Here is a 26,486-nt window from a genome sequence, read left to right on the forward strand (position 1 = left end):
TTTCAGCACAGCTTAGATGTACCCTGCCTCCTTCTTTCAGGAGATAGGAGTAACAGCAAAAACAGACAGCAGCAAACACAGGGCTCACACGGTTAAATTTAGAGAGTATTAGGTGTGGATCCCAAGGTTCCCCTCTTGATACCTGTGCCTGCCTGCAGCTGTTAACAGTTCTGTGGGAAAAGAGGGATGTCACTGTGCCCATTTTAGGCACTTGTATTTCATCATTAGGAATTCCTAGGTATAGGAATTCTGTATCTATAAAACTCATCATTCTTCTCCCTGTGTTTTCCTGTGTAACGTTAACTTTCTTGTAACTTTCCTGTTTCTAGAAGTAAGCCATGTCCACGGGCACCTAAAGTCACTGCAGAGGACTCTGAACTTGATGTCACAAAAACTCACGCCCTACACAGATCTCTTCCAGTCACCTCAGACCTGCAGAGACTGGTAAATGTACACACCATGCAACAGCCTGCTCTGAGGTCTCTGACAACAAGTATCTCCAGAAAAGTCTAAATCCAGCTTTGTCATTTCACTACTGTCCTCTGATACTGAAATACTCATACACAATATGAAAAGGAAAATGTGAAGCATTACAACAATTACCTTCACATGTGAATGCCACCGTTTGTCACGTGAAGCTCATCCACACACAAAGTTTCTTACCTTTGTTTCTGGCTATTGTAATTAACTTGTTCCTAGTTGCATCATTTGGAGTGTCAAACGAACAGAATGTTCCTCTTCCTCTCACTCTGCTGATGAGATGGGGGTAACGAGCCTGCAGAGACAGGAGAGACAAGCACATGGCAGCTGCTGCAACAGAGGGCACCTGGTGGCAAGCCTGGCTGTGCCAGGTGGAACCTGCTGCCTCCTTGCTCCACTGGAGTGTGGCTCACATGGCCTCGTGTCCTGCTCAGCCTGCAGAGCCCAGCACAAAGCAGGGAGGGACAATGAATCTGACCCATGAGCTGGGTCAGGTAAAACATTCTTTGGAATGAGCATAGCACACCCTATTTACATCTACAGTGGAAAACGAGCATAAACCATCTGCAAAGGCTAGAAACCAGCTCATTCTTACCCTGCACTGAGACACTTGCCAGTAGTATCTGCATCACTTACTCTCAATCACAATCCTCATCTTTTGGAAGAGCAATCTTTTGGATAGGGCTAGTTGTATTCTGGCCCTCCACAGTATGAGATTATAGTATTTTCTGTTCTCCTGCCTGCTATGTCTTAAATGTGTGGAGAGAGCAAGGCCTGTGAGATTATTCTATGCAAAATGTCTTTGGGAGGTGAGCACTTGCAAGCTTGTCCTTAAACACCTGTCTGTAGAGCTCCACAGTAGAAGAGGTAAAGAATTTCCCTTAAACAAGGGAGGGAAAGATAAAATTTTCTTATTTCAGCAGCCCAGCAGAATTGGAACAAAATATGAAAGCACCTTCCTTTAAAAAGAACTTTAGGACAAGGAAATACCAGCTGCTTACTGTAACAAAACCTTCTAGCGAAGTAATTTAATTAGCTGCAGTACATACCTTCAGATATTTTGGGGATCACCCTTTATATTGGATTAAGCTATACAAACCCAGCATTTTTAAGTCAGCAAAAGAAAGTTTACTTCAATTCCAAATGGGACACAGTTACTCAGGCCAGTGTTGAAGTTATTATTAACGGTCTAAACCCCAGCTGGAGTTCCTCAGTCCCAGTGTTTTAACTGGATGAGGTCAGATCCTGCTTCAGCAGCCAATTTCTCCTTCTTACCTACAATCCTTCCAGGTGTTTACCTGCAAATCCAGCAGCCCAGTCAGTAGTGCTTTCCCAGCGTGGGTTGCATTGTTTAGAAGGTCTTCTGTTTTAATAACCTTAATGACTTCAGCAAGCATAAGGTTCTTGGATGGATCTCCAAGCCAGGTGTTAAAAATCCGGTAGGGCTTGGGAAAGGGTGGAAAAAGAGTTGTGGAACATGTTAACAGGCAAATCACTATAAATTAAGAAAAGCAAGGCATGACACTGGCAGTGCAAACATGTGGTGTATGAAAAGGCATGCACTAATCTCACCAACCCCCCCTTTTTTATGTTGTAAAGCAAAATCCCATTGCTGAGCTGAAACACAGGGTGATTACTTCATGCTTCTCATTTAGTGCACTCTACCTTGCTGCTCTGACATGTCACTGAAACACAGTATAGATGACAGGAAATCAGCATCATCTATACAGGCTTTTACATCAAGCTTTATCTTCTTCCCCTTAATTTGACTCTTTTTCTCATTTATTACATCTAAAATGTCATTAGTGCAAAGAAGAAATCTTGCTGACAGAATCTGTAATGCTGACATACAAGCTCTGAAGTTCCCAAGTTGCCCTACAGGAGAAGGTGTCAGTTTGTGGTTGGATTTTGTGCTGAAGGTTTATTCCATTAGGCTTAACCCAGTTCTCCTCTCCTCCCCACAAGCTTTATGACCTTGGTGACTGACAACAACTGGAATAAAAGTGAAGAGGTGATGATAACTGTTGTGTGAGCACACAGCAAGTTTCTGTAATACAGCAGCCCCATCCAGCTGAACCCACACTGCTGGAGGAAACCTTGTCCCTTCCATGGATCCAGTCACTCCTCAGGGGGTCACCAACTAGGAAAGAGTTCAAGTTTCATCAAATATCTTACAGCGTTTGGCCTGAACTCCTCTTTGTGGAAAAATCCTCCTGTCATCATCTTCTTACTGAATGTTACCACATCAGCTGGGTCATCCAGGCCCCAGTGCTCGTGTGCCCAAAATTTCCCTGTGCAGCCACCTCCCGTCTGCACCTCGTCCACCAGGAAAGCACAGCCATGCTGCAGAGACAGAGTGAGGAGCAGGGAATGTGAGCTCTCCTTCCCAAACCACAGACATCTCCCTCAGAGAACACATCAACACAATCACAGGCAACACTTCTCCTTCCTCTCCCTTCACTGCCCCAACTTCCCCTCCTCAACCCCTCCACCACGGCCCCTCCTGTCAGATTTCACAGTTAAAAATTCAGCTGTTTTTTCAGGAAGGCACTAGAAACTTGTTTACTGCCCATACTCACCAAGTACATGTTTTTATATAGTCTTGAGCATTTCTAGAGGATACCTGAAAACGTCTGGGAGGAGCAGAGGTGGCATTTTCAATGCCCGAGGGAAGCAGAGTGTCATTTCTAGGGGCTTTGTTTGTTTGAAATATGCAGTCTCTGCCCCCAGTCAGAGTTGGGCTTTATGTGGCACAGAGGCAGTACCAACAGCATGAGCTGGTCAGTTTAGGGGGTATGAAAAGCTGCCTTTTCAGCCAACTCTGCTGAAAGAGCTATTCATGTGAGCTGGCAATGTGGGGTCTTTATGTGAAGGACTATTTTGTCCAAACTTTGTGACAGGGACAGCAAGCTATATCATAATACTGTATTTAAAAACAATGGGTAAGTACTTTTGGCAGCATCTCTTAGGCACACAGATGTTTTGAGGGTGAAAAAAAGCATGGACTAAGTATTACTGAGGGTCATAGCTTCTAAATAGGCAACTTTACATTCCGAGTACCAAAATATCTGTCCTTTTCATTGTTTTGTTGGAACGTCAGCACAATGGCTGGACTCGAGTTGTCTTTCAGCTTTTTTGTTTTGCAATTAAAAACATGTCATTAAAATTTGTACTTTTCACAACCTGCTTCTTCAGAAACGGAACCTCCTCAACCAACTAACATGATCATTTAAAGAACATACCTGCAAAACTCATAGCTAATGAATCAGAGTAATTTCTCTCTCACATTGAAATTAGAGGATAATTTATTGGAGTGAGGAAACCATTAGGTGTGAATCAAATGGAAGAGAGAGCAGGGATTGCTTGTATGTGGTACACAACTACCCTGACTGCTGCCAAGGAGGCCTCCAAGAGCCTGGGGCAGGGCAAAGCCTCTGGAGACACCGACAATGAGTGGGTGCATGTTTAGCTACCACTGAGTGCCCAGAGAAATGTTTTATTACCTTTCTGGCAATGTCTCGTAGCTTTCTGAAGAAGTCATCTGAAGCATGATTGTCCCCCCCCTCCGACTGTATGGGTTCCACAATGATCCCCGCCACAATCTTCTTCTTTTTCCTGTACTTTACAATCAGGTCTTCCACCTGTAAATCAAACACTTATGGTACATCCTCCTTGCAGAACATTTGTCCATTTCCTCCCAACTAGATTAAATCTCATCAGAACTTCAGATTTTCGTGGACATTCCTGGCTATAAAGGTACCAGGAGGCACAAAGGATGAACAAGTGGCTCCTCCAGCATTTAACACTGCCTTCTTGTATCTGAATGGGTTTAAATCATGTCCTAATCACTAGCTGCACATTTATCTACAGAGTTGTGAAAGCTCTAGCCAGGTTCAGCTGGCAGTGTGCTGAGCACCACCGTAGCTCACTGTGCCATTGCTAAGTGATATGCAAGGGGATAGATTTTGTGTCAGAAACCAAAACTCTGCTAATGGATTAGAAAAGGTAATCTGGAAAATTCACTTTTTCCAGTCACCCACTTCAGATATATTAAAATTAATCAGATTAAATAGTGCAGAAATTCTGTTTTAAGGGGCTGACAGATAATTCTCATTAACCTCCTAGTGCCAGTTACTGCAATTAATGGTGTGTTTGTGCTTGAAATCCCCCTCACAGCCCTCAGGGCCACAGCCTCTGCAGGCTGTGCAAAGCAAGGGTTTCCAAATGGGGCCAGGAAGCCAAGCACAGACTTGCTAAGAAAAAAAATTGGCTTTTTGGTTTGTTTGTTTGTTTTTAAAATAATGGCTTCCAGCATTGCATTTCTCTCACCAAAGCTAGCCTGGAGCAGCCCCAGGGAAGGCATTTGCAGTGCTTTCTGTGTTCTCTGGAGTGAGGCAGGTTTGGCTAAGGGGACTCACAGGTCCACCCCTGCACAATGAGAGCTTTGTGCCAGAAGCTGCTATGGAAAAGCTGGAAAGGCTGAAATACTGTTAGGGGTTTTCTCTGCAGAGTGGGTTATCCACACTCTGCTCTCTCAGCCCATGGCCCTTTGGCAAGAGCTGGCAGACGAGTTCACTGTGATACAACAAACTTCTGAGGGTGAAATTTCACTTTGGTATCACTCCTGCAGCCCTGTATTCCCAGTAAGCTGGCAGGGAGAGGGGTCTGACTGTAAACAACAGTGAATGCTGGTCCAATCACAGGCTGTTCCAATCCCTGAAAACATTCTTTTAGTGAAAAGCACTAATCCTACCAACACTATTCATTATTTCAAATCAAAAACAACAGAAAGCTGCCAGGAAATTTTTTACCTCCTCTAAACAACGGGCTTCTTCCTGTTGATTTTCTTTCACAAAGTCTTCCAGGGGATACTTGAGCCTTGGAAATGGAGCAATAGGCCAGTCCAGTGAGGGAATGTCCAGTTTGTGAATTGCTTTAGAGTGGGTTGTAGCCAAGCAACCTAAGCCCAGAGAGAGAAAAATTAAAATAATACCTATCTAGGAACAATACAAGAAAAAAGCTACCAAGAGGTGAAATGGCCGGACTGTAGAATTCTCTTAACTGTTCTGTGTTTTTACTGTCTTCTGAAATACTGGGTAATTGGATTTAGTCAGGCTTAAATGGATTGCTCTAGATTTTAAGCACCAGTTTGCACATGCTCCAGAAGAGCAGGAGAACCTGTCAGTCTGAACAGGTTGCTCAGACAAGGTGGGTTCATCCCTTCAAAGACAACTGCTCACAAAGCTCACAGTTATAGCACTCTCAGGTAAAACATGCTTAGAACAGGGACTGAGCTGATTGAAACCAGTAAAAGTAGTGACAGCATGTTTGTGGTGATTTTACCCCAGGAGTTAGATTTTCATGAGTACAGACAGGAAGCTGCAGATTCAGAATGAAAATAAGAGCCTGTCTGAAAAGAATTTTTCCAAAACCATAAAATCAATTCCTACTGTCACTCAAACATTCCAGTGCTGGTGGGGCTTCCAAGGCAAACCTTAATGAACCTACAGCTTCTCCACTGGCACTGTGTGTCTGAGGACAAGCCCAGAGAGCTGAGGGGTGAGGGGGGACAAGGACAGCTTACCCAGAGTCCTGCCGTGGAAGCCGCCCATGAAGGAGAGCATGGCGTAGTCAGGGCAGCCAGGGGGCTGCAAGCAGAGCACACAGTGGGGTCAGAGAGGGGCTCACACCCCTCTCACTGGCCCCTGAGCTCCTCTTCCATCAGGCACCACCAACTGCTACAGCCTTCCCTTCAACAAGTACATTGGTCACCCCCCAAACCCCGGCACGAACACTGATGGATCCCTGGTGGTTTATTGTGGGCTGACATCAGTGCACAGCTGAGCTCAGACAAGGCTCAGCCTGCAGCACAGCCACCCCTTTCTACACAAATCAGGAGCACAGGGTTACGGGGTGGCTGTGCCTGGCGTTGTGGGGGCTCAGTGAGGAGAGGCTGGGGCCCCCCTGTGCTGCACCCCCATGCATTCCTGATGACTCCCTGATATTTGTTGGGAGCAGTCTGTATTTCACCGTTTCCTAAATGTACAAAGCCCAGATTCCTCTTCACACATAGCAAACCAAATGTTTCCTCCCAATCTTCCCTTCCAAGCCCAAACCAGTGGAACATCCGTAGGTGTGGCAAAGAACAAATGTTACCTGGTTAATCATGCAAGATTCCAGTTCTTCTTTTGTGACATTATTATGGCCCCTCTCCTTGTTCTGCAGAAAACCCAAACAACTCAACGTGAGTGTTCCTGTAGTTGTACCCAAAGCATTTATGGCTGAACCACAAACCAGTAATGCTGGGATTCAAGACTGGAGTCAAGGAAGACCCTGACTATAGCTTTCACATGCTGACTACAATCTGCATTTTATTTCCTTTCCTTTATAACTTCTAAAGTTGTGTCAATTTAAAGTAAAAGCTTAGACAAATATGTTTTAATAAAGATTTTATACTAGATTGAATATAAAGAACATCATGAGCGAGACAACCTCCAAGCCTCACTTTGTTTTGCAGTAACAATTCTGATTATGATTAAGTACTCATTTCTACATCTAAACCTACAAAAACATCTTAATGTTTTACTTACTCTGTACCACATGAATATTGTTTTAAAGGCATTTTCATTAGAGCAGGATCCACAAGACATGGTTATAACCTGTGACAAACCCTTAGGAGCCACCTGTCAGCAAAGACAAAAAATTACTCTTGAAATACTGAACACAAGTATAGTGCAAAATTATAATAACAGTGATGATACTAATGGTGATCAGCCCACAGGTATCTCAAACTTACTGATAGCAAAGACTCCTTCAGTTTTTCTGTAAAGTTCTCTGGAGGTAAAATCCCGAGGGCAGGTCTGTTGATAAAAGTGCTCTAAAAAAGACAAAGGAAGAGAAATTGTTAGGTCTTACTATCACATGGAAAATAGGTTGATATCAAAATAGATTATAAATACCAGGCAGAAATATGTATCATGGCACAAGTAGTTTTAAGCTAGGAATTACTATTCCTGCCTTAGCATATGTTTTTCTGTCTAATCCTTACTACTTTATTCTTGCAGGACACCTTAGGAAAGGTGCATACTAACTCACACTGACATTTCCTCTTCAACATTGCCATTTTAGCTGCTTGATCTCCATTTTCCTTATACACAGGAAATATGCTCTGAAATCTTTATTACTTGCTTTCAGTTTGAGTAGCTAAATTCAGTTAGGATAGCAGCATTTTCATCCTTGCTGAGCTTCAAGACAGACCATTTTGGAACACTGGGAAGGTGGAGCCAGGCTCCAGGCTCTACAGTGGAAGATGAGAAGCCATGGGCATGAATCAAAGCATGATTAGTACTGATTTGGGCATAGGGAAAAGGTTTTGCAGGAAGAGAAGAGTGAAGCACTGAAACAAGGCTGCTCTTTTGGAGATCTTCAAGGTCCCAGATAAAGCCCTGAGCACCCTGGTCTCATCTCACAGCCACCCATCTTGGAGCAGGAGGTCAGCCAAGAGACCACCTGAGGTTCCTTCCAGTTTCCGTGGTGCTGTGAACTGGTCACATCAGGATTCACACCTTTGGGAAAGGTAATTTTGGTGTCTGCAGCCTGCAGCCCACACAGAGGTTTCTAAGGAGCAGCTCTGGAAAAAGCCCCTCAGCCTCCCCAGTCCACTAATGGAGATGAATGCCACATTTATACAATTAATTTAAATTGTGTCACAGATTAAAATTGATCCATTGCTGCTCTTAGTCTTTGTGGGTAATCTTATTTGATTCATACCGTGCTACTCTTTCTTTTAAATTAAATTTTCTCAGCGAAGGACAAGCTCAATAAATTTGCCAACTGCCAAGCACCTTTATTTGCTTTTTTTTTTTGTTTGTTTGTTGTCTTTCTTGTTGAACAAGTAATGCCTGAAATTAAAGGCTGAGCTTTGATAAGTTAAGTCTCAGTGGGTTTCCAGAGGGGAGACACAGCCTCTCCCAAAACACTCATATTCCAGTGCAGCTCAAGCTTGCACATTTATCAACATCCTTCACTCCTCGTCCTCAACACAAATATTCATTCCAAGATGTGTGAGGCACAGCAAGAGGTGTAAGTGGTCACACTGCACCTGTAAGGACATTTCATCAGGATTCTCAGGGAAAACCAAGTATCACACAAGACAGAACACTGGATGAGCTGGGACTTTCTAAATTAAGTGTCTTACTTCCAAAACACTGTTTCAACAGACTCAAAAGAAAATCTAAGCAAGGATGTTAATGACAGGTTTAACACAAAATTTTTGTTTAGTGGCTATAAGAAATATTACTTGACTTTTTATCTCAGTTCAGAAGTAAATTTTTGTATCAAGTTAAAAAGAGAAGACCACAAATTTGTGGATTTGATTATGGGTTGTCACAGTCAATTGCCAACATTTGCCACTAAGCAGAAAGGTGTACTTTTCTTTTGTAGTTAATGAGATACCCAGAACTGAGAAAAACAGAACATTGACATCAAGGTGCCAGATGCACATTCTGTGTTCAGAGCTGGCTATAGAGAGGGTATGTGGAGCATTACAGACATTACAGACAAACCAAAACTCCCTCCAGGAAAAACACCACAATCCCTTTGCTAACACTGACTGAAGTTGGGCCACTCGTGCGGGACTTTGGAGGAGGAGTTCCTTCACTGCAGGCAGTGTCACCCAGTGGGCAAATAAACAACTGTCACCAACAACAGGACTTTTTGATTTTTTAATTGGTTTGGGGATTTTCATTTGTTTGTTTTTCTGTTTGTTTTTTAAATCTGACTATGCCTACTGCTGTATTACAGTGAAGATAATATTCTCAGAAATCATCTTTATAAGTTAATATAAGTATTCATGAGTATTAGACCTTCCAAAATATCCAGATCTGCCTTTGACACCTTAATAACTCCAGCATTTCTAGTCCCGGTATTTTGTTTTGTTGTTTGTTTTGGGTTTTTTGGGGTTTTTTGTTTGTTTGTTTGTTTTTTTTCTTGAAGTATTTTAGTCCTAAAAAAGGCAGAATTTCTCACCTGAAGATATGAGTACTCCATAAAGGAAATCAGCTCAGGGAACTCAAATGTCTGCATTTTTTTGCCCTGCTGGAGTGCACTTAGGAGATGGCATTCAGTCAATATTCTCAACTTCAAAAAACCCCCTAAACTTCCCATAGCATTCCAGATGTAGGGGGCACCATGTCCAAGATACTGCATTCTCTCTCAAGGTTTTGGGCTTGCTTTCAGGCTCAAAAATCTCCAGAAAACATAATTAAAATGGTTAATTTGAGACAGTATGTTTGAACTATGATTTAAATGTGGCTGCAAATATATCAAGTGCCTGCACCACCCAAATGTTTACTTTTTGTAAAACTTCCCAGAGGTTTTGGTGTCTTCTTAAACACTACAAAGCTCTTTTCATCTAGTGAGAAGTAAGGCAAGCAGATCCTATCATACATTAAATGGAATCATCAGCATTCACTATCAGTCTAAGACAAAAAGAGAAAGCCCACAACAAGGAGAGAGAGAGAGAGAGAGAGAGAGAGAACTCCTTCACGTACTTCACGTTCTAATTCACTTACCAGGTTCTGTGGCTGCTGTAAAAGCTTTATCAGAGAGGGATGGCTGTAACCTAATTAAAAAGAACAAGGAAAGAAAGCAGTTTTTATCTGGTTTCAATGAAGTAATGCAAAGCATAATCTAGAGAATAACCATAACTTAATGCTTGACTATTTATGTGTAACTTGTATATTTTTAATTACTAATAATGGGACTTCTTTTGAAGTAGGATAAAGCTCTGGCTCTTTGTCCCTCTGCAGCCTGTCTGGATGCAGGGCACAGCACAGCACTGCTGCTGGGAGCTGTGGCACACCCATTTCCTTACTTTGACAAAGTTTTGCAGAGTAAAAACAACCATTTATCCTTCTTAATAAGAAACTAAGATAGCTTCAGTTTTAACAACAATGAAGGTGATTAATTTATACCCATTGATAGTCTACAGGATAACTTGCTTGCTTACAGGCAAAACCAATTTATCTGTTGTTTAAAAAAAAAAATCTTCGAAGGAGGCCAGGAATTTAATTTTAAGCCTGATCTCTAATGTATGAAATGCCAACACCAGAGATTAACATCATCTTTTACATTTCCTTGTAGAAACAGTTGGAAACCTCATCTTCCTTACTGCTCAAGAAGTCAGACCACGGTAATTTTGTTACAGAAGCTTAATGTGCTTCTGAATCCCCGTTCCAGTGGAATGCCAACAGCCCTGATTATCCTGTTTGAGCAATGGAGCATTAGGTGACTGTGTTAACAAATCCATTATAAATTCAGTTTTGAATACTTTAGCTGAAAACAAGAGAATATCCATGTTGTTTTAGAGGCATGTCATGCTGATAAATCTGTTAAAATTATTATGAAGATAATAACAGTGGCTATTTGGGACACAGATCAACTATATCTGCATGGCATCTGCTGTCATGGGAAGAGCTGTTGTTCAGCTAGAGGGAATGACACATTGAGAGCTGTGTGCTTGAGAGCTGCACCTGGGGCTGCTCCTGAGAGCCCCTTTGAGAGTACATCAAGTGTTTTAGAAATCTCCAGAGGGCACAGAAATTTGTTATAAAGAAACAATGTTTAGGAAGCTCAAGGATTATCTCTGGGGTTGCTTGTGAGGATTTGGAATGCTGTTGCTAGTGTTACTGTATGTGAAAGTCTTTGTATCTTCTCTCATTATACCACCAACTTCTATTACCCCTGATTTACCCTTTTCACACACACAGAATCTCTCTCCAATTCTCTTCACTTCAGGCCAAGTGGTCTGGTCTTCCTCCTAACACTCCCTCATCCCTGTGCCTCCTTAGAGGGGCCCAGTGAAGGAAGGGAGGGATGCTCAAAGCCCAGATGCTGTCAGAGCCAGGCGGTGTGACAGAAGCTGAGCTGGCATGTGGGTTCACAGTCAGGAGCTCACACCAGGAAGAGCTAAATGCTTGAATAACCATTATATAACCGTGGTAGACAAGTCAAACAGCTCCAGGCTGGCATGGCAAACAGGCACTAACTCGTTCCAGTGCCATGGCCAGCACAAGGGTTTGCAGAGTTACAGATCTGCTCTCAGAGGTGACTGAGCTGGCTCTAAGGAAGGGCACCTGCTCCATCACTCTTGCTGTGTGTCTGGAGCAGCGTGACAGGAACGTACATGTCCTCCAGGCTCATGAATGTGCCTGGCTGCAAAAGGAAAAACAACCAGAGCCTGCTAAAATAATGAGATGGAGAAAGCCCACGGAATCATTTGAACTGAGCAGCAGGCTGCTGTCAATAATACCAAACGACACCTCTCTGCATCTCCCCAAACAGAACTGACCTTCCCAGCACTGACAAACACATTGTTTCATTTGCTATTCCAGGATGTTTGCTGGCAAACATGTCAACAACATCCCTCTTGCACTTGGCTCCATGGGGTTTCTAACTCTGTTAGACACAATAGATGCAGGGTGAAAGGAATATACTGTGCTACAAACTGCCCATAAAAGTGTGGTAAAAAACTATTTTAATATTTGTTTTTCAGCAAGAGACAGCCTAGAGCATCTTTGCCTAGAGGTTTTTTATACTTTATTTCTTATCTCTCCACACAGGCACTTATTACCTCTCAACCTCTGCTGATAAATATATTCTGTGCAACAGATCATTATTAAATCTTGGGGAGTCCTGACAGATTCATGCAAGGTTTTATTGGATTTACTTGCAGAGAGATAAGCACAGATGACTAACAAGCACCTTGTGATCTTGTTTTGCTCTCCCAGTCCAGGCCCTACCTCTGTCACCAAGAGGAACATTATTAGTAACCTGGGCAGCTTCAGATAATCTTGTCATTCACCACAACTGAAACATATAAATCAATGCTGTGTGTTTGACTTAGGTCAGCCTGTAAGTATTAAATTTCCATTTACTCTTTGTTGCTGTACATCCCAGAGCCATTACCTGAGAAGGTGCAAGAATGTACTGTAGTTCCTTTGAGGAATGTGTTCCCTAGGATAAAAACCCAGCCTGTCCTCTGGAAGGCTCCAGAAAGACTGCTCATTTTTGTGTGAAGGAGGAACTAAATGGCTTAGGAGGATCAGTCACACCCCTGAAGCTTTGTCCTATGTCACCAGTTTTGATCAATCAGAGACAGTAAACTGCAGAGCCCCTGCCCATTAATATCTTTCCTCCATAATACTTCAATATTTTACACACAAAACTATATTTAAGGAGGTATGCTTGCACCCTCCAGCACCAGAAGGTCAGAAAGCCTCAGTGCACTGCCTGCACTATTCCATTCTTTAGGAGTATGCACTGACTTTCACACTTTGGAGTGTGCATTTGACTATATGACCAAGACTTGTTTCTCCAAATCAATTTCTTGTGTGGAGAATGGGAAGCCACGAACACTAAATGCATCTCCTTTCCTAGAAACCTAAAATCCAAGCTCATTGGCATACAAGCATTGTGCTCCTGTGTCTCATCCCTACTTCCACATGAGCAGCGGCCAAGTTACTTCAGGGCAGCCTGAAAGATACAAAGTAATGAGAACTTGTGTTGGGGGAAATAAGCTACAGACACTGTGGGGTTCTGGAATGATTACACTGATGGAACAGCAAAAACATTGGCTGCAAAGAAGACTGGGATAAGTGAACACCCATCACAGTCACAAGGTCTTAGATGCCAAAAGTTTGGTAACAACCTGAACATCATCAAATTCTGTTTCCCAGGAAAGGAAGCCTGTAGGGATGATTTTGAGTCATCAGTTTCTTTACATAGCACAAGATCTACCTCTGAAATTACCCCAGCACTTCTGCTCTTTTTGCTTTTGCAGAAGTGTATTTTTAAGCAGCTGAGAGGAACCATGGGTGAGGAGCAAACAAACTGGACTGAACTCCTACTGAAATCTGGATGCCTTGCAGCTGGGGCTCACATTTCTGCCTTGCCTCAGCTTGGAAGGTCTCACAAAGTAATCAGCTGACTCTCTTGCCAGGCCCCGTGCCTGCTCCCCCAGACAAATGAGCTGCCACCTTTGCTTTCAGTCAGCATCACAGCTCAGTGCTGGGCTTCTTTCATCCTGCTGCAGCCCACATGGCCCACTCTTTCTTTTTTCTTCCCCACTTATTTTGAGATAGAAATGTTAACTGAAGCATATAATTTCATGTTAAAATGTCTACATAATGGTTGTTAATGTTTAAAACAGTAACATACTGTTACAGAATCACCAAGTCCATGAATCCAAGCCAACAAAGACAACCTGAATTGTGGAACTTGCACATTCAAACTGAGGTTAATACTAGAGCTTCTTCCTGTCACCACTATGCAGTTTAAATGAGGTTTAGGAATTGAATTTGTAGTTTCTTCAGGTATCTAAACCCCCCACGACACAATACACAGCAGTGAGCTGCCCTTGATCACAACAAGGTGCTCATTATGTCACCTCTGTTTCTTTCAATTAATCAACCAACTTCCCTGGTAGTGCCTGAGATTAGAAAATTACAGGTTGAGGACAAACCAAAACATTTTGGTACAACTGTCTCCTACCTATTGGGATGGAAGAAATCTGAGAGTAGAGATCCAACATACGATTGCCATCTACATCTACGAGGTAATTCCCTCGGCTCTCTTCATAATTGCAAAAGAAGTGCACAGCTTCTGCATTCTTCAAGGAAAAAAAAAACCAATTAGTGCTTTAAAAAGTGGCAGTATGTAGGAAGGTGCAACTAATGGTTATACAGCAAAACCTGATAAAAATATCTAATGCTAGGCTAGAAAGACACATTATATTCACTGCACGGGAATAGCTGTACAGCTATTTTCGTAACGACTGTTAAAAGGGCAAGTCTTTACTTTTTCTACAGAAATGAAGCACAGACTTGGAGAAACTGCTCATCTGAGGAAGGCACTATGTACTAAGGCTGATATACTTTTAAACTCAAGCTCTAATAAACTTTGTTTTCACTGGCCACTCTGTGACAACTCCAAGGTTTTTCTTTAAACACACATAGTTTAAAAACATACGTTGAAAAAACAAATCCTGATGCTAGCAAAATGATCCTGCAGTATTGAAAATATACTACAAAAGATTTTATTCAAATGCATATATAAACCACACATAATGTGTTTTCAGTGTGGAAGCCCAGAGTCAGTGTTTCACCTTTCTTGGTGGCACAAACATACAGACCAGGATTTTAAAACAAGTTCTGAAATCAAAGTGTTAACACCCCCCAAAACACAGAAAACTTGACAAATTACCTGAATGCCATTCAGCTTCTTCATTAATTCCTGCAGAAAGGCAAATGTCAGAGTCTCAGGTGTGTAATTAGCAGATACTGATGAAGAATATATGTCTCTTTTTTGTGATCCCATAAATCATATGCTAACTTTGTAGTCCTGTGTGCTTACCAGGCAACTCTACCAGCCACAGGAACTTTCATGGTGCATCTTGCAAATATTACAGTCAAAATTATGACCAGTGACATGCAGAGGGGCTGCAAACACAGTTTAACTGTACATCTCCAAAAAGGGAAAGCTGCCTCTTCTATATTGACCAACAGAACTCAGAGAACAAGAGAGGAATCAGAAAATAAGAGAAGACAGAGTCACACAGAAGGGATGCTGGTACATTAGTTCTAGAAAGAATGCTTATTTTTATTAAAAAAAACCAACAACCCAAAAAACCTCACAAAAACCAAAACCCGCCACAAGCACAAATGCTGACTCTGCCAAACAACATCCAGAAAATTAAAACTCTTGCTTCATTTCAGAACCAAAGCATTATTTCAGATCATAAATAGTTTCAATTTCAGCAGGAGGACAAGTGACCAAGCCTGATGAGATGTTTTATGAAAATGATGCTCTTTTGCTGTGTATTATTCCATATGGGAACTTGGCAGTTGAGATTCAGATCTGCCTCTCAGAGAGGGGCATTTTATTCATGAGCTTTTCATCCTCAACCTCCTGATAAAAGTGGGCATAGACTTATGGAATCATGTTTGTTCATATCAGATTTAAGGTTTGAAATGAAATCTGTTTTCTAGCAAATTAGACACAGCTAAAGATGCAAAAATCCAAGTTACTATACTCTGGAAACTTACTCTAGATCGTGGTCCAGGAACTTCTGTCTTCATCAGAGGTCCATCATAATCAAAATCCACATCAATTTTAGCTGCAGCTTGACTGATATACCTGTGTCCTGTAAGAAATAATGAAAACCTGAGTACAGACCATGTTTTCTGTGCTCTCCTCTCAGAAGATACATCCATACCTTGCCTGACTGAGAACACTTGACAGATGAGACCAATTACATTGAACTGTTTGAAATGATCTATGTATCTCATCTTTGACCAGTCTTAAAATAAAACCAATACCAGTGAGGTGGCTGAAAAAAAATAAAAGCAAAAAATTCCTAGGGAAATGACAAGGTAAGCCTAGAGAAACAGAGGCAAATCCTCCTGTAATGCACAGGAGGATTGAGAGCACATCTCTTTCCATCTCTTTTGTTGAGTCTCTCAATTATGCCCTGTGCAAGCCCTTGCCATAAATTCCCCACTCCTACACAGAGATGATTTAGTTAACCACCAGTAATCACCAAAAAGCCTGATGGACCCCACAGGAAAAATCCAGTATTTTGTTTTTCAATAGCTCAAAGAACACTCTTTGGGAAAGATTTGTCTCAGAAAGGAAAATGGCCTTGTCTCACATGAAAACAGCATCCTGCAGTGCAGCTCTGAAATCTGAGTCCCAATCAGTGCCAAATTCCCTTCTGATCTTGCTGTTTTTATCCACATGTGTAGGGAATCATAATAAACTTGACACCCTAATGAAAACAAAAAGGCAAAAATCTCCTGTGCTTCACTGAAACAGGCTCTGCTTCCCTTTCTGAAATAACTGCTTTAAAACACAGGCTTTAGGCAAACTTCATATGACAGAGACACTTCTGGTAAGCATGTATTCCAAATATGTATTTCCAATATGTATATTCCATTTCAGGGGTTATGGGATAATATGGGGATTGTACATTTGCAAAAACAGGAAGTACAGATACCAAAGCTCTACCAAGGCTACCAGCAAGAGACTATGAGCTTGCTCTGCATGCTGTGGTTGAACTAAACCAACATTCTTGGCAATTCCATTTTTGTCATGGAGCACCTGCAAGCCTCCACCCAGCATGGTATCAACAACAAACTGATCTTAATGCTCTTAGCTTCGGGGTATCAGATTTGGAGCTGAAAGAAGAAAGTGTAACTTTTTTTAATATTTGTGATAGGCACAGCTAAGCTGGAGCAACTTGGATGGCCCAAGATGAAGGTCCTTTGCTCTCCTTGTCACCAGATCCAGGCTCAGCATGGGAAGTCAGGCAACACCAGCTCTTGTCTGGGGCACTCAGAGCAGCAGGGTCTGAAGGTACCACTCACCACATCCTGTTGTGCCAGGGCCGTGCTGCCAGGTGCTAAACCAATAAACTGTACCCCAGTTTGGCACAGGTGCAGGGAGGGAGATGCCTGGGCAGGCAGGCCAGCAGTCAAACACATGGAAATCCCTGGGGTGCAGCACTGCCACCAGAAACCCCAGCAGCACCAGCCCCTCTGCACTTCCATCCATACCCCCCTCTCACTGCCAGAGCTCTGTTCCAGCAATGTACTGAAAATGTTTTGTGTTTGGAAGTAACAGTTGTTCAATAAACCAAATATTTATCAAGGAAAACAGAAGGGATACTGTGACACTGCTCAGCAGTGCTCCGAGCACAGCCATTCAGCCGAAATTTCCAACAGTGACTCGAGACATTTGCCTCAGCTTGTGTCAGCCCAAGCTGGGATGTCTCAAGCAAGCCTGATTTCAAGAAACTATCTGGAAAATCACCACCCTTTGAAAGCATCTCTGAGCACTTAAAGTCACTGCTCATCCTGGGAGAACTTAGCCTGCAAAGATGATTATTCTCCCCGGCTTTAATTCAGATGCGTCAGTGCCTCTCCGCAAAGCTATTAATAGATTTTGTTACAGCAACACCATTTTTGTGTCATTCTGTTTAGCATTCATGTAAATTGGAGACTGCATGGCAACTGCTCCACTGAGGGGGAAAAAGCTACTGCATGTAAAAAATCAGAATCTCCACATAGGCAATAAGGCTGCAGGTGTAGTGGACACACTCTCAAGTTTAAAAGGAGAAGAGATCAAACTTACTCTTTTGTGCACTCACTCCTTCCCCAATGGAGATCCCACCAAACCAGCTGCAAACATTTCTGCTTCTCCTATGTCCCCTTCTCTCTCTCCCCCCGGGCTCTGGGTGCTATTTCTATGACAAAGGGGAAAGCATCCAGAGGCACAGAATGTACAGGACATTTTGGGAGTCAGCACTAACAGGAAATATATGGAAACCCAGCATCAGACTTGGAATTGTTTGACACAGCTACAGATTTAAGACAGGTGAGGTATAACCTGCATGCACAGTCCTCACCCTCCTCCTCCCCAGCCTGCCTGGTGCCCTGCTGCCAGAGACCCTGTGCCACCACATCCCCCCTTGCTCATCTCCCAGGATCCTCTCATCTGGAGAACACCTCCTTCTTTAATCTTTTCAACTGAGTTCTCACAGAAATGCACTTGTTTGGACCATGATTAAAGATTTCCTCTTCTGCAAACACCCAAGCCATTCCTGCAAGGTCCTGACTGCCAGGCTGGAAAACCCAGAGCAACAGTCCTGGCCACCAGCTGGGAGGGGTGGATGACATTCCCCCTCTTCTGCTTCCCTGAAGGATGATCTGTGAGATATTGTAACGGGTAAGGATGCTAACTTAAACACAAGTTCAGTGATTTCTCTAAGCAAGTTTTGTTGTGGATACTGCAAACAGCATGATCTCCCCTAGAAATAAATTCATATTTACAGAGCTGTATAACAGGGACTTGAATTGGAGAATATTTTAATCTTGCCCTAACTTGTTTAACAGCACAAGTCAAGAGGAGGTAGCTTCCTTCAGCCCGGCTGCGTAACAAAGACCCAAGTGGGTCAGTCTGCTTTGCAACTTTTTAATCATCATCATCTTTTTGCTACAGTTTATGCCACAGTCTCTTTTGCACACGTACATTGAACCAGAGCAGCTTATCCAAACCACAATCATTTTCAATAAGTCTGTGAACCAGAGCCAGTTAAAAACTTAGCAACACAGGTGAACAGGCTTCTCTGCTCTTGCCTGTTTTCTCCTAAAGCACACCACAGGCCATCAGGCTCCACAGGCAAGTGATTTCTAGGCTGAATCACTGATACAAATTTAATTTCACGTACTTGTTTTCAGGAGCCCACGGAATGTCTCATTTTATTAACTCCAGTATAATGGCACTGTACCCATTTATTGATCTTACACTTGCCAAAGCATTGTTCCACCTCCTGACTCAGGCAAATACTGTGGCTGGCATCTGAAGGAACACCTTGCCATAACCAAAACAAAAATGTCCTGTGTCACCAGATCAAAGGATTTTGAAAAGTGGTGTTTTGCTTTCCTTAGGTATAGGATGAATAATGTAGGCTAGAACAAAACCCTCAAAAACCAACACTCCAACATACAAGCAAAGTCTTTAATAGTAAAAGCTACATCAAAGTGGAGTAAATCCTCAAACTTTATCTTTTAGTGAAGCTCTTCTCCCTGTGAGAGCACAATAAATGATTGGCATAAACTCACAAAATTTCTAGCAAGGTCAGTGGATTTATTCCAAACCCCCCACTCACTACTCATCAGATAGGCATATTTGTTCACAGGGCTGATTAAAAAAAAAACAAAACAAGCCAAATTTTAAGAACACAGAAAAGTTTCTCTGCTTCCCCCATCTTAACTCTTTTTTTTCTTCCCCATCTCTTACTCAAGTAAATTGGGACCCTGATCAGAAATTGTACTGACAGTGAAAGTGGTGGATCCTGCCGAGCTTTGTCTCTATGTGACTCTATTGGCACAGCCAGGGGACACTGTGGGCACAGCCAGGCTGTGCCAGCCACAGCACTGACACACAAGGAGCTCTCCTGGCTAGGGGCACCTGAACAGCACATAAACAAACTCTCTTACTGCCACACGGCCTATGACTTTTGCAGCCCAGTGCTCCCCTGGTGCTCAGGGACCTGTCCAAAGCCTTGTGGTGACAAAGGCAAGTTTGGAGTAGCAGAGAACTCCAGCTCAGCTGCAGGCAGCAATTTTCTGAGCACAGGTATGGCCCCAGCACTGCTCCCCTGCACACAGCCCATTTCCTCCCAGCCTCAGCACTGCCCTTGCTCTGCAGGCCAAACAGGAGCTCAGGCCACTCTCCAAAGGCACAGAGGATGTCAGAGCCCTGCCAAAGGCAGCCTGGGCACCCCTGCCTGGGCACTCCTGGCCTTCTGGCACCCCTCTCTCCACACCTCCTGCAAGGCTTTGTTCTGCCGGCCCCAAAGAACAGCAGGACACGGGTGCTGCCTCCTGCCCACAGCACAGCTCCAGGACGTGGCTGCTCTCCTGCAAAGGCTTTTCCAGGCACTTGGACATGGTGATGGATGGCTGCATCAATACCTGCTTTGTTTAGCCTGGAGGAGGATTTCAGGCCATGCTCTGTCTGCCTTGCTTCCCCCCAGCATCAGTGCCACAGTCTCCTAATGGTGCAAGAAAATGCAAATAAATCAGGTCACTCGCTGTAGTGCTTCATCCCCCGGGAAACTGCAGCAGGCTCTGCTCAGCTGGCATTTCTGTCTTGAAGGTGCCCAATAAATGAGCTGTGCAACTCAGCCCAATTTTTCCCTGTTTGACTTTTTAGTATCAACTTACCCTGCAATAGAAACCCTGAAGATACAAGATACAATGTAATTCAGGCTACTCCAACTTGATGTTTAGGAGTTTTAGACATTTGCAGGCCCGGTCAGGGGTTTTGCCTCCCAAAAAAACAGCAGAGATGGGACAGGTAAAAACTTAGATTCTCACAATGACCAAGCAAGGTATTTTCAAGAACTGAGAATCCCTGGTGGCTGGTCCTTCAGTAAACTAACAGCATTAACTTTGTAGTAAAAGTTAATCCTTTGATTTTCTGTTGACATTGGAACAAAATGCCTTAGAAAAAAGGGGATTTTCTGCTATATTATCTTAAGAACAGGAGCAAATGACACAACCTCAGCTCTCATCTTAGAAGTGTGTAGAGCTAATGGGCTCTGATCAAGTGTCCTTCTCTAAAAAAGCATTACCAAAGCTCTTAAATTACATTTAGCTAGCATGACCAAGAACAGCAGCCTTTTTCCCCTGGTAAACAAAGCTGTCTCTCTTTATCATGGCAAAAGTCAAAACACAAGCATGGGTACTGTTAATGAACATCACTTCAGAGAGCACATAGGCTGAACAATTTCCACAGAATTTTCTACCCATCCCATTTAAAAAAGCTGGGCATTATAAGTGAAATTCTACTTTTCTTGCAGACTTCTCAAAGCTCTCATCACACATCATCTTTCTGAACACTTGAATAACATCAGAAAATTATCACATCCTTCCTTTTCATCCAACAGGATGTCATCACTTGCGAGCCGGCAGAAAAGCTCATTTCCCAACTTTACCTCCCCGCAGTGCCCCCGTTGCTCACCAGGAGTCCCAGTCAGCAATTTTAACAAAGTGCCACATTGCTATAGCAACATAATTAATATAAGTGCACCCTGCTAATTTGGTGATGCTGTTCGTCACAAAGAGCTCCACTGCAGGCAGGTCTGTGCTGAGCGCTGATCTCTGGTAACACAGCTACAATCAAGGCAGGGCTAGAAAAAGCTTGAACCTCTCACGTGTCTGACCAAAAAAACCACTCGTGTTAGCACAGCTCCTGAGTGTACAGCTGGGTATTACCTGGGAGAAACTCCAGTGGAGGCACTGAAAGGACATCTGTGTCATGCACAGGAGGAACAATTCCAAGGAAAAGGAAGAGGAATGAAAGTCCATGCTGGCACAACCAGAGCTCTCAAACACAAGTGTCTTGCTGTGAAGGGGTGCAGAGGGAAAGCTCCAGAGTCCCCAGGGAGGCACAGGCCACATGCCACATCACTGCTGCCCTGTGCAAGTGCAGACAGACAACCCCCCTGGCTTGCCTTTAACTTCCCTTCCACAGTGTCGATCAAACCACCTTCCAGACAGAATTTTTAGAGCATGGGGGCCCTGACAGCCAAAAGTAGGAGGACTGTGATTTCCTCCCAGTCCTCTTTTATGTGTTACAAGTAGAATCTGTTACTAACAGATCTTGAAAGGGAATGGCAAAAGGCCAGGCTAGCTAGAGATGTTTGGGAAATGAACATCACTATTGCATAACATTGTGAAAACTGAGATTGCTATTTACAGAGTGCTTATGCTGCAAGATCAGAAGCTCTTCCACATGAGATTGTCTGTGTTTCAGCACTCCCACATACACATTTTGGATTCTCCAAAGATGAAGAAAAAAATCTAATACCACATAGGCCATAAAGAAGTGGAAGAAAGAACAAGAAAAGTTCCCCTTCACCATCCCAGCACAATCCCAAATCAGCTCCTCAGGAGAGTTACAGGAGCATCCAACTACTGCTCTTGTAGTTCTTGTGATCTGAGCCAGTCATAACATCCTCCCTCTTTCAACAGCTCAACAGCTACAGAGCTCATCAGGACACCTCTGGAGTCCACAAGGAACACCCAGGAACACCCAGGTGGGAAAACAGCCAGCACTGCTACAGCCACCCTTTGTGGCACAGAAGGAACAAGAAAACTGGATGGGAACATCACATTCACCCAAGGAACTGAGAACAGCAGTCCCAGCTTGGACTCTGCCTTGTACCAGAGCCTGCTTACAACAACAGGTTTTATGTGGTTTTTTAAAAATAGCTCAGCTTTTTGTGAAAGAGTTCGATCAGACAGAAAAGTAAAGGTTTCTTAGTCCAGCAGGAGAGGTTGCACTCCAGTTTCCAGGGCTTCAGTTGAAGCTGACCTTAAGTTGACCTCTACAATCCTAAGAGGGAGATTGTTCTCTGCTTCTGCCACACATCCCTCACACAAATCCAGGCTGTTCTCTCTGATTTCCTTAGGGAGGCTCTAAATGTACAAACCAAATAAAAAAAGTAAAAAGTCTTAGCAAGGATCAATACTGGAGACAAAAGTGTGACTGAGAATAAATCATTCTCATGGCTTTCCAGCCTCTCTGTGCTAACTGTGACGGGGACAAGTCAATAACGAGTATGACCATCTCTCAGACTTTACTGCAGCACACCCGAGTGCTAAACATTATTATCCTCTCCAGAGAGACATCAAACAGGTTGAGTTAGGTGAGGTACAGCCTCAACAAGTGCTAGTCTACTTAGTGCACTGCAATGGAAGGGCACAGACTCTGGAGGAGAAAAACTGGACCTACAAGGAGAGACTCAAGCAGTATTTGGCAGAGAGAAAAATATGAGGATTGGGGGAGACAATAATTATCAAACTAGTAAAAGGCTGCTGCAAAGAAAATATAAACATTCCAGACTCCAGGTCCTTTGAGGGCAGGACAAACAGTAAGGATTTGATTATTTTTCTTGTTTTGAAACTTAGGCTAAATATTAGAAAAAAGGTTTTAAAGGTAAGGTCAGTTCAGCAATAAACAAATTGCCTGGGGAGGCTGCAGAAGCTGCAGAACAGATTAGCAACCTAGCAGGGCATGGGCCTGCAGTAATGCAAACTGATGCCACCTTCAGGCAGCAGCCTGACCTTCTGCCATGCTTTCAGTGCAGGATTCAAAGGCAAATTCAACCCCTTGGGGTAATCAGCAGGAAACTGAACCACATCTCTGGAGTGCCAGCCTGTCCTCACAGCTATGGTACGGCCCTACCAGCCAACAACCAACTGCCTCCAAAGCACGGAGCCAGAAGAGCTTTCCTGCTGCAGTGCCCAGCTGATAAAACCAGAGCTGCCACGAAGAAAACAAACATTCACATGCGCACTGCCAGTTGGGATCGACTTGCAGCACAACAGGCTGACAGGAGCAACAGAACTCAGTTCAGGTGAGATGTAACACCAAGATACACCTTCATTTCTCCATCATCAGCCCGTTTCTGGCCCCGCCTGGCTGACACCCAGGGACAGCACAGTGCAGGAGGCTTTGTAAAAGGAAGATTAGGTTAGTTACTCACTCTATTGTCATTCTGCCACCCTTTCAAATCCTAGTGAACTTTATCTTTGAGGCAAACTATCAAGCAGATCAAACAGAGAAGAAAACAAAAGCATACCTGATTAAGGGATTATTTTCAAGAAGGGTGTGATACTGATAGGCTTCACATTTTTGGGTAAGATTTAAGTTGCGTATTACTTTCATGTGTTTTGCTTAGCTTTTGCATTTTGCTCAACTCAAATGATTTCCATTTTCTGTTTCTAGTTTGCTTGCCAGGGTTTAGCATTGTGTGAGTAAGGAGAGCAGTATGCAAAGGTTAAGTAATAAAGATTTTTCAGCTAGAGAAATAGTTGAGGATGAAAAGATCTCTTTGTGCAAATAAATTTATCATAGATTCAAGATGAACAGGATGATTTGCTTAATGCACACATACAACTGAAACACAAGAGCCTGCAGACACAAAGACCTACCAAGAGGCAATCTAATCCCTCCTCTCCACCTCCATCCCCCCTTGGCAACCCTGTCATTTCATTATCCACAAAAAAAATAAAAAGCATCAGCCCAAATGGCGCCGCAGGATTTCTGTGGGAGTAATGTAAAAGTCTCTTTTTTAGCCTGTAAAGCTCTGAACTTGAGTGCTCAAAAATACCTTTGAGGCCAGCACGCTGGAGCAGGGAGCTCCTGGATGTCACCCTCAGCACTCCCCTAAAAGCCACAGAGCTCAGCAGCACTGCAACCTGAGCTGGGGCTCAGGAAAAAGGCCTGGAGCTCCAGCTTTGGCTACAGCCACCAGAGCCTCCTGCCTGTTCCGGGAGGCAGCAGTGTCACAGGACACAGTTCATCCTGCTGAGGGGTTCTCCTCTTGTTCCATCTTTCCTCATCTCTGCTCACTCACACAAAGCGTTCAGACCCAAAGGCACACAACCTGCAGTCAAGGCCCTCTATCATTTGCTTCAGCATTTTAGCAGGCTTGGAAGTTTCCTGGAAGCAAGGATGGATTAATGGAGTCCAGGGCTGTTTTCCTTTCTTACGAGGATCTACACTCCCTCAGTAACAGTGAGAAAGGAAGAGGAGTGTGTGCACCTGCCCTCCCCTGCCCACCTGCAGTGCTTGGGAAGCAGCATGGAATTGTGCAAGACACTGGGAGGGCCAGGGAGCATGAAGTGATGCTGAGGTGACAGATGAGCTCACAGGACTGACAGCTAACGAGGCCTGCTTGCTGCAAGCACTTTCCACTGCCCACGATCGATCCCTGCTCGTGCCCAGGGTGGATAACCAGTGCGTCACTCCCAGAAATAGAAGCGCATCCTGCACTGAAACACTGACCTAATATTTTCTAATAGTTATAAGACCAGACTTGGTGTTCTTTAGTCAAAGGTCAGTTGCTTCCTGAAGTGCATTACTTAAAAGGAAATCAATGATGTTCAAGTTTCTGAGCAAATGGAAGGGTGTGCTTGGTTTATCCTGGCAGTAGCAGAAGGAGCACAGTGGCATTGCAGGACGAGGGTGGAAGGACAGGAGAAACACTAAGATTTACTCAGCCACAAAAAAGCCATTCAGCCATACTGTACTCAGTGTAACAGCACATGGAATAGTTGATTATAAGACTCCACGCCCATTTGTCCAACGCAGCCAACAGGAATTTAGTTTTTATATCTATTTCACAGAGACTGCAGGTTTAACATACACATACACATGCTAAATTTCAAGCCAGGGCCAAGCCAAAGCTTGCTATTCACTTAGGACAAAGTAGTTTGATGCCATGTAGTAAGTTTTATTTCACACTAGAGCTCACTTGAGGCAGAAACACACAACCCCAGTGAGGGTCACATCTTCATGCTAGTCACACAAAACTTCTTCACAAGGGAAGACAGGTAAGGTTATGCTACACGGCACAAAGAGAAAACCCAGCTCATTTTGATGGATGGTTGCCTCATCTCTGCACCATGTAGTGCCAGAGAGTAAAAGCAGAGTTCCAAGCGCTGAAGAGCTTTACTTCAGTTAGCATGTTTACAGGGCAAATTATTAACTTGATACATTCTTGTCTGAAGAATGAAAAAAATCAGGTATACTTTGGACCACAATTGTGGTCCACTTTGGACTACAACTGCATCATTATCTAAGATGCAGAACATACTCCTCAGGTTTTGAAAGACTCAACACCACAGGACAAACTCCAGCAATGTTCAAATTGGAATTCTGTCCACCAACGTGAAGTTAACACCAAATAGATGAAGAAGGAAAATGCAAAGAAACACCAAATACTAAGCAAATGCAAGGAAACACTTACCAAACACCAGCAGTCTGGAGTTTTGCTGCAGGCAACAGGTCAGCTGTCGACTAAGCAACATTGACGCCATTTTATCTGGTCTTTACTGCAAAAGGCTCAATCTTGAGAGATTTCTTTCTGGCTGATATTCTGGGGAAAAAAAAAAACAAAACAACAAACAAACCACTTATTCATGTCCCTATAGATGCAGCCACTATCACTGTGCTGTTCATTTCACCTCACCCTTTGATTAATTTCCATCCAAAGACACCGAGGGCATGGTTTGATGGATTAATGCTGATGTTCAGAGCAGTCTCAGGATTGAGCCCCACATCTGATTCTTGGCCTGCTCTTGCTAAGGCAAACGACTTCAGGCTAAAGCTGTGTGTTCCAGCTTCAGCAGGGCCAGGGGTAAAGGCCAGGACCTATTTTCACTCGCTCTTCCTCTCTACTTTCTCTGTATATGTAGACTATGTTGAATTTTTAAAAATTTGTTTCCAATCAGTCTCTGAAGCCAAAGCTGTTGTTTTTGATTTGACCTAAGTTTAGGAGAAAAATCTAATCTAATACAAAAGACAGCAGGACAAGCATTAGGAAATAAAAGAAAATCAATCCCTTGAAAAAACAGTTTTTACCCATTAAT

The 26,486-nt window shown here is 43.3% G+C and overlaps 1 protein-coding gene across 3 annotated transcripts in view; it reads right to left on the minus strand.

Moving 5' to 3' along the window:
- ABAT (4-aminobutyrate aminotransferase) overlaps positions 1-26,486 on the minus strand; it is a 50,742-nt gene that overhangs the window by 2,825 nt on the left and 21,431 nt on the right. For all 3 annotated transcript variants that reach the window (XM_066198526.1, XM_066198527.1, XM_066198529.1), the window contains exons 2-15: positions 25,865-25,993; positions 15,585-15,682; positions 14,743-14,772; positions 14,032-14,149; positions 10,053-10,102; positions 7,277-7,357; positions 7,071-7,163; positions 6,637-6,699; positions 6,065-6,128; positions 5,292-5,440; positions 3,984-4,121; positions 2,656-2,823; positions 1,779-1,925; positions 664-775 (exon numbers count right to left, since the gene is read on the minus strand). In XM_066198526.1, the coding sequence (XP_066054623.1) occupies positions 664-775; positions 1,779-1,925; positions 2,656-2,823; positions 3,984-4,121; positions 5,292-5,440; positions 6,065-6,128; positions 6,637-6,699; positions 7,071-7,163; positions 7,277-7,357; positions 10,053-10,102; positions 14,032-14,149; positions 14,743-14,772; positions 15,585-15,682; positions 25,865-25,934 (1,381 nt within the window). In that variant the 5' untranslated portion in view covers positions 25,935-25,993. The remainder of the gene's footprint in view (positions 1-663; positions 776-1,778; positions 1,926-2,655; positions 2,824-3,983; positions 4,122-5,291; positions 5,441-6,064; positions 6,129-6,636; positions 6,700-7,070; positions 7,164-7,276; positions 7,358-10,052; positions 10,103-14,031; positions 14,150-14,742; positions 14,773-15,584; positions 15,683-25,864; positions 25,994-26,486) is intronic.

This window comes from Chamaea fasciata, unplaced genomic scaffold (assembly GCF_029207755.1).
Source record: "Chamaea fasciata isolate MVZ Bird 193981 ecotype frontalis unplaced genomic scaffold, bChaFas1.0.hap1 SCAF_16, whole genome shotgun sequence".
Lineage (NCBI taxonomy): Eukaryota > Metazoa > Chordata > Aves > Passeriformes > Sylviidae > Chamaea > Chamaea fasciata.